The 14,881-nt window shown below is 37.2% G+C and overlaps 1 protein-coding gene across 1 annotated transcript in view; it reads left to right on the top strand.

The window, feature by feature from the left end:
• The window catches only part of LOC128666714 (gastrula zinc finger protein XlCGF26.1-like), a 171,979-nt gene that overhangs the window by 18,516 nt on the left and 138,582 nt on the right, over positions 1-14,881 (top strand). The window contains exon 3 of the mRNA XM_053721457.1: positions 2,998-3,081. Coding sequence (XP_053577432.1) covers positions 2,998-3,081 — 84 coding nt within the window. The remainder of the gene's footprint in view (positions 1-2,997; positions 3,082-14,881) is intronic.

Raw genomic sequence — 14,881 nt, 5'->3', positions numbered from 1 at the left:
CCCTGAGAGACCTTTACTTGTTACACAGATTGTGATTTATGTCCCTACAGGATATGTCCCTGAGAAACCTTTACTTGTTACACAGATTGTGATTCATGTCCCTGAGAGACCTTTACTTGTTACGCAGATTGTGATTTATGTCTCTACAGGATATGTCCCTGAGAGACCATTACTTGTTACACAGATTGTGATTTATGTCCCTACAGGATATGTCCCTGAGAGACCTTTATGTGTTACACAGATTGTGATTTATGTCCCTACAGGATATGTCCCTGAGAGACCTTTACTTGTTACACAGATTGTGATTTATGTCCCTGAGAGACCTTTACTTGTTACACAGATTGTGATTTATGTCCCTACAGGATATGTTCCTGAGAGACCTTTACTTGTTACACAGATTGTGATTTATGTCCCTACAGGATATGTTCCTGAGAGACCTTTACTTGTTACACAGATTGTGATTTATGTCCCTACAGGACATGTCCCTGAGAGACCTTTACTTGTTACACAGATTGTGATTTATGTCCCTACAGGATATGTCCCTGAGAAACCTTTACTTGTTACACAGATTGTGATTTATGTCCCTACAGGATATGTCCCTGAGAAATCTTTACTTGTTACACAGATTGTGATTTATGTCCCTACAGGATATGTCCCTGAGAGACCTTTACTTGTTATACAGATTGTGATTTATGTCCCTACAGGATATGTCCCTGAGAAACCTTTACTTGTTACACAGATTGTGATTTATGTCCCTACAGGATATGTCCCTGAGAGACCTTTACTTGTTACACAGATTGTGATTTATGTCCCTACAGGATATGTCCCTGAGAAACCTTTACTTGTTACACAGATTGTGATTTATGTCCCTACAGGATATGTCCCTGAGAGACCTTTACTTGTTACACAGATTGTGATTTATGTCCCTACAGGATATGTCCCTGAGAAATCTTTACTTGTTACACAGATTGTGATTTATGTCCCTACAGGACATGTCCCTGAGAGACCTTTACTTGTTACACAGATTGTGATTTATGTCCCTACAGGATATGTCCCTGAGAAATCTTTACTTGTTACACAGATTGTGATTTATGTCCCTACAGGATATGTCCCTGAGAAACCTTTACTTGTTACACAGATTGTGATTTATGTCCCTACAGGATATGTCCCTGAGAAATCTTTACTTGTTACACACATTCTGATTTATGTCCCTACAGGATATGTCCCTGAGAGACCTTTACTTGTTACACAGATTCTGATTTATGTCCCTACAGGATATGTCCCTGAGAGACCTTTACTTGTTACACAGATTGTGATTTATGTCCCTACAGGATATGTCCCTGAGAAACCTTTACTTGTTACACAGATTGTGATTCATGTCCCTGAGAGACCTTTACTTGTTACGCAGATTGTGATTTATGTCTCTACAGGATATGTCCCTGAGAGACCTTTACTTGTTACACAGATTGTGATTTATGTCCCTACAGGATATGTCCCTGAGAGACCTTTACATGTTACACAGATTGTGATTTATGTCCCTACAGGATATGTCCCTGAGAGACCTTTACTTGTTACACAGATTCTGATTTATGTCCCTGAGAGACCTTTACTTGTTACACAGATTGTTGATGTATGTCCCTACAGGATATGTTCCTGAGAGACCTTTATTTGTTACACAGATTGTGATTTATGTCCCTACAGGATATGTTCCTGAGAGACCTTTACTTGTTACACAGATTGTGATTTATGTCCCTACAGGACATGTCCCTGAGAGACCTTTACTTGTTACACAGATTGTGATTTATGTCCCTACAGGATATGTCCCTGAGAAACCTTTACTTGTTACACAGATTGTTATTTATGTCCCTACAGGATATGTCCCTGAGAAATCTTTACTTGTTACACAGATTGTGATTTATGTCCCTACAGGATATGTCCCTGAGAGACCTTTACTTGTTACACAGATTGTGATTTATGTCCCTACAGGATATGTCCCTGAGAGACCTTTACTTGTTATACAGATTGTGATTTATGTCCCTACAGGATATGTCCCTGAGAGACCTTTACTTGTTACACAGATTGTGATTTATGTCCCTACAGGATATGTCCCTGAGAAATCTTTACTTGTTACACAGATTGTGATTTATGTCCCTACAGGATATGTCCCTGAGAGACCTTTACTTGTTACACAGATTGTGATTTATGTCCCTACAGGATATGTCCCTGAGAAACCTTTACTTGTTACACAGATTGTGATTTATGTCCCTACAGGATATGTCCCTGAGAGACCTTTACTTGTTACACAGATTGTGATTTATGTCCCTACAGGATATGTCCCTGAGAGACCTTTACTTGTTATACAGATTGGGATTTAAGTCCCTACAGGATATGTTCCTGAGAAACCTTTACTTGTTACATAGATTGTGATTTATGTCCCTACAGGATATGTCCCTGAGAAACCTTTACTTGTTACACAGATTGTGATTTATGTCCCTACAGGATATGTCCCTGAGAAACCTTTACTTGTTACACAGATTGTGATTTATGCCCCTACAGGATATGTCCCTGAGAAACCTTTACTTGTTACACAGATTGTGATTTATGTCCCTACAGGATATGTCCCTGAGAGACCTTTACATATTACACAGATTGGGATTTATGTCCCTACAGGATATGTCCCTGAGAGACCTTTACTTGTTACACAGATTGTGATTTATGTCCCTACAGGATATGTCCCTGAGAGACCTTTACTTGTTACAGAGATTGTGATTTATGTCCCTACAGGATATGTCCCTGAGAGACCTTTACTTGTTACACAGATTGTGATTTATGTCCCTACAGAATATGTCGCTGAGAGACATTTACTTGTTACACAGATTGTGATTTATGTCCCTACAGGATATGTCCCTGAGAAACCTTTACTTGTTACACAGATTGCGATTTATGTCCCTGAGAGACCTTTACTTGTTACACAGATTGCGATTTCTGTCCCTACAGGATATGTCCCTGAGAGACCTTTACTTGTTACACAGATTGAGCACAGAGAGGAGCCATACGTGAGCAGTTTTCCTATTACCAGAGGTGAGTAATAAATTCCTATGTGACAGTTTACGATAAAGTAACTTTTCTTGTTTAGTAAACTGATCTGCTGAGGACCATAATTCTTGTCTGACCCTAATAGCACTCACCAACAAAGAGTTGTTCCCTTTAACTGAGGACTATATATCTTGTCTCCCGCTAATAGCACTCACCAACAAAGCGTTGTTCCCTTTTACGGATGACCATATATCTTGTCTCACCCTAATAGCACTCACCAACAAAGAGTTGTTCCCTTTTACGGATGACCATATGTCTTGTCTCACCCTAATAGCACTCACCAACAAAGAGTTGTTCCCTTTTACGGATGACCATATATCTTGTCTCACCCTAATAGCACTCACCAACAAAGAGTTGTTCTCTTTTACTGAGGACTATATATCTTGTCTCACCCTAATAGCACTCACCAGCAAAGAGTTATTCCCTTTTACTCAGGACCATATATCTTGTCTCACCCTAATAGCACTCGCCAACAAAGAGTTGTTCCCTTTTACTGAGGACCATATATCTTGTCTCACCCTAATAGCACTCACCAACAAAGAGTTGTTCCCTTTTACTGAGGACCATATATCTTGTATCCCCCTAATAGCACTCACCAACAAAGAGTTGTTCCCTTTTACTGAGGAAGGACAGAACCCCAGAGCCTCTTCTGATACCTGATGTTATTCTTTTTGTTCTGCTCTCCTAATAAGATGCACAGTTAGTGCTATTGGGCTGACAATATGTTATATACAGTATGTAGTAACTTATTTATTTATTTACTAGTGCAAATATTTGGGCACTTTATTTATGTGTTTCTTATAGTAACTGGAGTTGACGGCTTTCTGTTATATGGAACCTAGATTGTGTTTTTTTTCCTTCTTAATATAAGGAGAGTCCACTGCTTCATTCCTTACTGTTGGGAAATACTGAACCTTGCCACCAGGAGGAGGCAAAGACACCCCAGCCAAAGGATTAAATACCTCTCCCACAATACCTCTCCCACTTCCCCTATCCACCAGTCATTCTTTGCCTTTCGTCACAGGAGGAAGGAAAAGAAGTGTCAGAAAATTTCGGAGTTGTTCCTTAGGAGGGGTACCCTTTGATATGGGACTGGAGTTTTAAGTAGTCTTGACAGCCTTTCAGTGAGATCATTGACAAAAGTTAGAGTCTGGATATGCAGGGAGAGTCTTTCTGCCAACTTATCCAGACTGCCTGCTAACAGCTCCTTAAGCAATCAGTGTTGACGAGTTTCACTGCCTGCTTTTTCTTCACTCAAGTCCATGTCAGGAGCGATGAAATGTCGGATTAATTTTCAAAGAAGACGGGAGGTCCAAGGTTACTGCATGATCATTGATTATCCTGGATATAGAGAAAGGTCCGATAAATAAACCACCTAGTTTCTTGCTAGGTATACGTAACTTCAGATTTCTGGTAGAAAGACAAACCTGGTCTCCTATATGATAGGATGGAGCTGAGCGTCTTCGTAAATCATAATTCTTCTTTTGAGAAGATTGTGCTGCCAGGATATTCTGATGGAGATATTTGAAAAGGTAGAGGAGAGAATTATGGAATTCATCTACGAGGGGTGAAGCTGATGGTGTATCATTTGTTAACAGTATCTTATGGTGGTATCCGTAGTTAGCGAAAAACAGGGTCAATTTTGTTGTAGAGAGAACGGAATTGTTGAAAGCAAATTCCGATAGTTGGAAGTTTTGAACCCAATCGTGTTGGTGATGAGAACAATAACAGTAGAGATATTGCTCCAACCATTGATTTCGTTTTTCAGCTTGTCCGTTTGTGGGTGGAAGGAAGTGGAGTATCTGTGGTCTATTTGGAGTATCTCACACAACTTCCTCCAGAAATTCGAAGTAAATTGTGTACCACAATCCGTGGTCAGAATTGGTGGAATCCCATGAAGCCTAACTATGTGTTTCATGAAGAGTTCTGCAGTTTCTGTGTGATACGGAATAAAATGTGCCATTTTAGTGAATAGGTCAATCACTGCTAAAATGTTTTTTTGATTCTCGGAGGTTGGAAGTTCAATGATAAAGTCCAAACCTACATGTTGCCAGGACTTCTCTGGAGTCTTTATTGGCATAATAAGTCCATAAGGTCTTTGTCGCTCGATCTTTGAGGCAGTACATATTGTGCAAGTTGCTCTGTATTCTGAAATACACTTTCTCATTGATGGCCACCAAAAGTGTCTTGAGACGTTCTCTAGTGTTTTATTGATACCCAAATGTCCTGATATAGGTGAATCATGATAGGTTTGAAGTATGTGGGATAGTAAATCATGTGGTAGATATATTTGTTCCTGATGATAATAAAGTCCATCTGCATTCAGTGTTAATTCGGAGTGAGGGATCTCTTTGTCTTTTAATAATGAAAGACGTATTTCATCTTTGAGTCCTTGATTCGTAGTCACACAGATGAAACGATCACTTGGAATGATATCAGAGGGGGTTTGATGGATTAAAGGCTTAGGTTCCTTTCGTGATGAGGCATCTGCCTTTTCATTTTTGTTAGCCGGTCTGTAAATAATGTGCCCAAATTTATGCACCTCTCTAATTTCGTTTTGATGCATCATTCACATTTTCTGTTAATCCAATAAACCTAATTTCACTACTGAAATATTACTGTGTCCTTCAGTTATTTGATAGATCAAAATGAAATTGCTGATCCAAACACCCAATTATTTATAAATGAAAATGATGGAAATTGCCAGGGGTGCCTAATCTTCTGCATACGACTGTGTATATGTATATGTGTATATATATATATACAGTATATATATATATATATATATATATGTATATATAGGTCTGGGAGATATACCTTTATGCATGATATACTATATTAGATAAGTATCTGCTGTATTGAGTATGGAGTGGAATATATATATATATATATATATATATATATATATATATATATATATATATATATATATATATGTTGAATAGTCAATGATTATAATGCTCATATATATATGTCATGATTTAATTGCTACAGAATTCTATTGCAGGTATGTATGGAATATAGAGAGATGCTCAAAAATGAATTGTAATACCAGGATATTAAAATGATAATATATAAAATAGTATGAAATATATATCATATGTATTCTAAATATACCCATGTTTGGACTTGTAAATATGCGCTCAGTTAGATTGGATGGGCCATGTATTGAACATGTAGTTTATTAAAGCTATGAGTGCATTAAATAGATATTGTATAAATATATATCCCTGTAATTGAGAAACAGAATATTTTAATGTACATGTCTCATTCCCATTCCCATTATCACTAATACTGAAAAAAAAGTATTTACTGAAGGAGAATACAAAAATTGTAACTATGTACTTTCTGCCGAAAGTACATAAAGATTCCGAAGTGCCTCCTGGGAGACCGATTGTCTCCGGAAATTATAACTTAACGGAGAATGCCAGTCGTTATGTAGATCTTAGACTCAGAGAATATTTAACTACTCTGCCCTCCTATGTCCATGATACCATGGAGGTTTTACAGTATATATATATATATATATATATATATGTATATATAGGTCTGGGAGATATACCTTTATGCATGATATACTATATTAGATAAGTATCTGCTGTATTGAGTATGGAGTGGAATATATATATATATATATATATATATATATATATGTTGAATAGTCAATGATTATAATGCTCATATATATATGTCATGATTTAATTGCTACAGAATTCTATTGCAGGTATGTATGGAATATAGAGAGATGCTCAAAAATGAATTGTAATACCAGGATATTAAAATGATAATATATAAAATAGTATGAAATATATATCATATGTATTCTAAATATACCCATGTTTGGACTTGTAAATATGCGCTCAGTTAGATTGGATGGGCCATGTATTGAACATGTAGTTTATTAAAGCTATGAGTGCATTAAATAGATATTGTATAAATATATATCCCTGTAATTGAGAAACAGAATATTTTAATGTACATGTCTCATTCCCATTCCCATTATCACTAATACTGAAAAAAAAGTATTTACTGAAGGAGAATACAAAAATTGTAACTATGTACTTTCTGCCGAAAGTACATAAAGATTCCGAAGTGCCTCCTGGGAGACCGATTGTCTCCGGAAATTATAACTTAACGGAGAATGCCAGTCGTTATGTAGATCTTAGACTCAGAGAATATTTAACTACTCTGCCCTCCTATGTCCATGATACCATGGAGGTTTTGCAGATCCTGCAGAATTTACAATTAACGGATAGAATGTGGCTTGTAACTGCAGATGTTGAATCTCTGTATACCAACATAAGACATGGTGACGGAATAAATGCCGTCAAATATTTTCTGGCATCTAACAATCATGATAATGAAAACCATAATGATTTTGTCATCAAACTATTACATTTTGTCCTAACACATAATTTTTTCACCTTTAATGACAGATACTACTTACAAATTAAAGGTACCGCAATGGGTACAGCATGCGCACCAACGTATGCTAATTTGTTTTTGGGACATTGGGAATCATTTTGTGTATTTTCTGATGAGTTGAAAAAATATACTGATCATATTCCATTATGGTTAAGATATGTTGATGACGTCCTATTCATTTGGGATGGGACGTCTCAAGAACTTGACAAATTTATGGAAAAAAATTATAATAACAACAAAAACATTAAATTAACCTATTCATCTGATCAACATAAAATATGTTTCTTGGATTTAACAATATTCAAGAATGATGATGGATCTATTGATACCACTATCTACCGTAAAGAAACAGCAACCAACACACTGTTACACAAATCTAGTGCACATCCACCATGTACCCTTAAGGCTATTACATTCAGGGAATTTTTACACCTCCACCGCAATTGCTCAAGTACTGAAATATATCTAGCAGAAAGTGTTGCTCTTATGCAGAGATTAATTGCTAGAGGATATAGCAAAAAGTTGGTTAAGAGAGCCAAATATAAAGCCTTGAATATTAAAACAGATCAGTTATTAGTCCCTAAGAATAAGACCTCTACTGAAGTACATCCGAGATTGATAACAACGTATAACCCACAAATGTCACAAGTATTTAAAATTATTAATGAACATTGGAGTATACTACGGAATGACCCTGTGCTAAGTGCTACAATAGGTAATAGGATATCTATAGGATACAAGAGACCTATTAGCCATAGGGATAAAACGGTATCTAGCCATTTTATAAGACATGTTAGGAAAAAGGATACTGACCCAGGGATGTTTCCCTGTGGCACGTGCTCTGCATGTAAATATGTCTTAAAAACTAAAACCATTACCGAAAGAACTGGCAAAAAGTATACACTAACTTCGCACTTTTCATGTAAAATCTATAGGAGTCATATATGCATTATTTTGCTCTTGCCAAATGATTTATGTTGGAATGACTGCACGTGACGTCAGGTGTCCTGGAACATGCCAACAATATTAAAAATGCAAAGAGAGATGAAGCTAGAGGCAAAACATCTTCAGCGACATCATAATAGCACTTCCACAGGCTTAAAATATATGGTCATTCAGAGAGCATCTTTAGGCATAAGAGGTGGTAACCTTAAGAAAGTTCTACTTAAAATGGAGTGCAAGTGGATATATTTATTAAACTCAGTGAAACCAAATGGTATGAATGATTTTAATAACTTTTTCGTATATTTATAATTCACATTTTATCACCACTCACATTAGTCACCGATTTCATTCATTATAATTTATTTCATTTATGATTATTCCCTCTGAAATAGTATTTACTTGATATGGGATCATACGTCACTTATTATTACTGTTATCATTTTATTAACTTGTCACTTCTACACACACATTGTTTTTTATGTTTTTTTCTTTTTTTGTGTTTTCACCCTCACTTATTTATGCTTCAGATAACAGCTTTATAGTCTGACCTGGAGAATCACACTTCATTTTTATGTTTATTATGAAATTTATTTTTATTTGAAATATACTTTGATATTTTTCACTAATCTTTATATAATTAGATAATGTAATAATTTGTTTTTTTTATATAATGGCCTGAATTTATACTCCACTATTTAATCGATGTACATATTCTCCTTTAAACTATTGAAGCTTAGGAGTGAATACTTATCCTTTTCCCTGTTAACATCTCTGGTGGATAAATTACAGATATAAGATCATTGGTACACATGTGCCATTCTAGAAGAGGATTTCTTTATTATAGCCTATAATAAATATATTTTTTAATAATATATATCAAATTAGAAACATACTAACTAACACATATCAATACTCTGTATCATGCTCAATTGCAGACGTTTATGTCGTGATCCATAGCTAATAATAAGCAATGTTCAGGGATACTCAGCTCATCTCTAACTTATTATCTATACTTTATATGGGGAGTGCATAGATGGAGCGACCCGTTTCTGACATCTGTTTCTGATATCTGTTCATGACACTAATACGATTTCAATAGCGTATTGAATTATCATGTGTATCTATTGGTATCTATAGGCGCTACTATCTAATATGCCTTGTAAATTGTAAATAAGTTTCTATTGCGATCATCGCTATGTTTAATTGCACCTCTATAAACACATCACTCTTTCCATCATAATCGCTGTATACAATTGAAGGCTATGATAATATTAAAGTCCCGTAATTCACTTTGATTTACATAACCTTTAGGTTCATATATAAAGGAATCCAGATGTGACCGATAATATACTCGCAGAGCCAAGAATACAATAGTGGATTTTTCCGATCTTACACCTATCAGTAATTGTTATCTCTAGACTTACACTCCACCAGATAGAAAGTAAATAGAATCGTCCAATAGAAAATACCCATCATACGTCATTTGACAGGTGCACGCCCTCCTATGACACTGATCATGACGGCTATTCAGGAACCTTTGGATACATGATTCTATTGGTGAACTCAGTTAAATGACATTCTTGTTGTGCAATCCTTAGGTATGTTGTAATCCAATCACAACACTAGGAGGGTCTACTAGACTCATAAATATTTGGCAATAGCAGCGGCCCGCACCCGCTCTGAGGAAGCATTTTTTGTGAAACGCACGTCAGGGGTACTCTTGGAGAGCTTAGTCTCTCCTCTATTTTAATCAGCTAAGCCTTGTTGTTATTAACAATTAGTGGTAAAACTCATTTCAGTTATAAGCCGAGCAGTATACTAGTTAAAACAAGGATAACTTAATTATAGCCCTCGGAATATAAGGGCTTTATTTAGAACTATTATTTTACGGTTGGCTGTTACAATTTCTATCTCTTAATTTGAGTTTTACAAATCATATGGGAATTTACACCTTAACTGGGTTTAGTGTTTTTAATATTAGCTTAAGCTATTGTATGTGTGGTAGTTTTTTTCATTTTTCTTTTTACGTTTTTTAATAAAGATTTAAGTATGAATGTATGAAATTTATAATTCAAATGTTGACTGTGATCTTTAGGGCAGAGCTTTATATTGACACACAGATAAGAGCATACTATATACAATTGTATACCTTATTACAATTACTTTGTTAGTTGTGTCTCATGCCCATTCCTGTTGTTCCCCCGATGGGCTAAAACCAGTACTACAGACAAAAGGTTTGGCTGTTAAAGGGACATAATACTCATATGCTAAATCACTTGAAACTGATGCAGTATAACTATAAAAGCTGACAGGAAAATATCACCTGAGCATCTCTATGTAGAAAAAGGAAGTTATTTTTTTTTTTTTTTTTTAATTCAACTGTTTTTTTTATTGAGTTTTCAAACAGGCGTTCAGAGAATGCAGTTAAACAAGCAAATGTTAACAAAACAGCAGTAATTACATAAATATGTAGGCAAGTGATTACAGGAAATAATGACATTGAGTTAAGTAAACAGAGATCAACTTAACTCAGAGCAGCGGTCGTTCGTGTTATGGAAGAGCAGTCCTACGTTGTGCTCTAGTAGGAGGCACATCCACAGGAAAGATTTACTTATTACCATAGCACTTAACATTTGCTTATACAATTCTGCTAATTATAATCCATAGCTTAGAGTAAACAATATAATGTATTACATTTGCAAATTTGGCTCAACAAAGACTTAGACCCCAGGTTATAGTGACCTTTGTTCCCAAATGTATAGTATATCTGCAATAAAATCTTGTTTTCCCATGAAGGTGTAGTGTATTTTTTCTAAAGATAAGATATGGTCTACTTTTCTCAACCACGTGGGAAAATTGGGTGTTTGCGTTGATTTCCAGAACCGGGGTATTAGGCGTTTAGCGCAGTTGAGCAGACTCCTAAATAATTTTCTTGGGTATATGCAAGAAATGGGAGGGGTGTCATTTAATAAAACCACATTAGAAGAGAGCGTGATAGAAAGCCCTAATGTAGCATTTATACATTTAGTGATATCTTCCCAGTATGTTTGGAGAAGAGGGCAAGACCACCATATATGGGATAGGGTTCCTGTGCCATAACAATGCATCCAGCACAAAGGTGAGGAATTTTGCAATATGCCATGGAGTCGTTGCGGGGCAAGATACCATCTGGATAGCAGCTTGTAATTCATCTCTGCAAACACTAATGAAAGGGGTGATTTTTTGTTTTCTACAAAAACATGGCTCCATTGCGCTTCTGTTAGGGTGACTCCAAGTTCCCCCTCCCATTTAGATATATATATGAGGGTTGTTTTGCATGGAAAGAGCCTCGTAGCAATTTATAAATTATAGAGATGTGGGATCTGTTCACAGCGGGGGTGGTACACAATTTTTCAAAAGGATAAAGGGGTCTGGTAAGGTCGCCTGTAAAGGGACTATTTATTATGGCATGTCTTAACTGTAGCTAAGGGAGCCAGAGATGGAATGGGGGACCCAGAATTTGCAAAAGTTCTAGTAGTGAGTGAATTTGGCCTTTATTAAGAGCCAGGTGTGCTGGGACATTTTAGGGAGAGTTTTCAACAATCGGGGTTTGTAGGGCATGTGGTTGTACTAGGAGAGGGTTATTAAGAATAGGTGTAAGGGGAGACGGTATAGTCGAGATCGAGTTATCTAAAGTTAGAGTTTTATCCCATATCTTTAATGTGGCGGCCACATAGTAATTTGCGTTAACTTCTGGGGGTCTGTGTTTGGCCGGGGTCCAGCATAAATTTCCGAGATTATACCCACCTACTAAGGAGGATTCTAATTGTACCCAGGGCTTCTCATGATGGGAGTGCTTCCACGATACTATTTGTGCTTGGTGGGCTGCTCTAAAATAGGCAGTGAGATTTGGGGCGCCCAACCCGCCATGTTCTCTGTCAAGGTATAAAGTGTTTTTGGTTACTCTGGTGCGTTTCTGAGCCCAAATAAAGGAGTCAAACATTCTTTGTTTTTGCATTAGATATGTGGGGTTAATATCCAAAGGGAGGACCTGAAACATATACAGAAATTTAGGGAGAAGATATGTTTTGAGCACGTTAACGTGGCCCATCCAAGAGAGATGACCTTGTTTATGCCATGTCTCGAGGGATATTTGCGAATTCTTTTTGTAGGGGGGTATAGTTAAGGTCAAACAGGTCGGACTTGGTAGGGGAGATATCTATTCCTAAGTAGCGTATTTTATTGGTGATTTGAAAAGTGGTGTGTGTTGTGATAAACCTAATTTCTCCAACATAGGTGTGTCCGGTCCACGGCGTCATCCTTACTTGTGGGATATTCTCTTCCCCAACAGGAAATGGCAAAGAGCCCAGCAAAGCTGGTCACATGATCCCTCCTAGGCTCCGCCTACCCCAGTCATTCTCTTTGCCGTTGTACAGGCAACATCTCCACGGAGATGGCTTAGAGTTTTTTAGTGTTTAACTGTAGTTTTTATTATTCAATCAAGAGTTTGTTATTTTAAAATAGTGCTGGTATGTACTATTTACTCAGAAACAGAAAAGAGATGAAGAATTCTGTTTGTATGAGGAAAATGATTTTAGCAACCGTTACTAAAATCCATGGCTGTTCCACACAGGACTGTTGAGAGGAATTAACTTCAGTTGGGGGAACAGTGAGCAGTCTCTTGCTGCTTGAGGTATGACACATTCTAACAAGACGATGTAATGCTGGAAGCTGTCATTTTCCCTATGGGATCCGGTAAGCCATGTTTATTAAGATAGTAAATAAGGGCTTCACAAGGGCTTATTAAGACTGTAGACTTTTTCTGGGCTAAATCGATTCATTATTAACACATATTTAGCCTTGAGGAATCATTTAATCTGGGTATTTTGATAAGATTATATCGGCAGGCACTGTTTTAGACACCTTATTCTTTAGGGGCTTTCCCAAATCATAGGCAGAGCCTCATTTTCGCGCCGGTGTTGCGCACTTGTTTTTGAGAGGCATGACATGCAGTCGCATGTGTGAGGAGCTCTGATACATAGAAAAGACTTTCTGAAGGCGTCATTTGGTATCGTATTCCCCTTTGGGCTTGGTTGGGTCTCAGCAAAGCAGATACCAGGGACTGTAAAGGGGTTATAGTTAAAAACGGCTCCGGTTCCGTTATTTTAAGGGTTAAAGCTTCCAAATTTGGTGTGCAATACTTTTAAGGCTTTAAGACACTGTGGTGAAATTTTGGTGAATTTTGAACAATTCCTTCATATTTTTTCGCAATTGCAGTAATAAAGTGTGTCAGTTTAAAATTTAAAGTGACAGTAACGGTTTTATTTTAAAACGTTTTTTGTACTTTGTTATCAAGTTTATGCCTGTTTATCATGTCTGAACTACCAGATAGACTGTGTTCTGAATGTGGGGAAGCCAGAGTTCCTTCTCATTTAAATAAATGTGATTTATGTGATAATGACAATGATGCCCAAGATGATTCCTCAAGTGAGGGGAGTAAGCATGGTACTGCATCATTCCCTCCTTCGTCTACACGAGTCTTGCCCACTCAGGAGGCCCCTAGTACATCTAGCGCGCCAATACTCCTTACTATGCAACAATTAACGGCTGTAATGGATAATTCTGTCAAAAACATTTTAGCCAAAATGCACACTTATCAGCGTAAGCGCGACTGCTCTGTTTTAGATACTGAAGAGCATGACGACGCTGATAATAATGGTTCTGAAGGGCCCCTAACCCAGTCTGATGGGGCCAGGGAGGTTTTGTCTGAGGGAGAAATTACTGATTCAGGGAACATTTCTCAACAAGCTGAACCTGATGTGATTACGTTTAAATTTAAGTTGGAACATCTCCGCATTCTGCTTAAGGAGGTATTATCCACTCTGGATGATTGTGACAAGTTGGTCATCCCAGAGAAACTATGTAAAATGGACAAGTTCCTAGAGGTCCCGGGGCTCCCAGAAGCTTTTCCTATACCCAAGCGGGTGGCGGACATTGTAAATAAAGAATGGGAAAGGCCCGGTATTCCTTTCGTCCCTCCCCCCATATTTAAAAAATTGTTTCCTATGGTCGACCCCAGAAAGGACTTATGGCAGACAGTCCCCAAGGTCGAGGGAGCGGTTTCCACTTTAAACAAACGCACCACTATACCCATAGAAGATAGTTGTGCTTTCAAAGATCCTATGGATAAAAAATTAGAAGGTTTACTTAAAAAGATGTTTGTTCAGCAGGGTTACCTTCTACAACCAATTTCATGCATTGTCCCTGTCGCTACAGCCGCGTGTTTCTGGTTCGATGAGCTGGTAAAGGCGGTCGATAGTGATTCTCCTCCTTATGAGGAGATTATGGACAGAATCAATGCTCTCAAATTGGCTAATTCTTTCACCCTAGACGCCACTTTGCAATTGGCTAGGTTAGCGGCTAAGAATTCTGGGTT

The sequence above is a fragment of the Bombina bombina genome, chromosome 7, assembly GCF_027579735.1.
Source record: "Bombina bombina isolate aBomBom1 chromosome 7, aBomBom1.pri, whole genome shotgun sequence".
Classification (NCBI taxonomy): domain Eukaryota; kingdom Metazoa; phylum Chordata; class Amphibia; order Anura; family Bombinatoridae; genus Bombina; species Bombina bombina.
The sequence above is the reverse complement of the archived record's forward strand: the minus strand, read 5'-3'. Positions and strand labels throughout refer to the sequence as shown.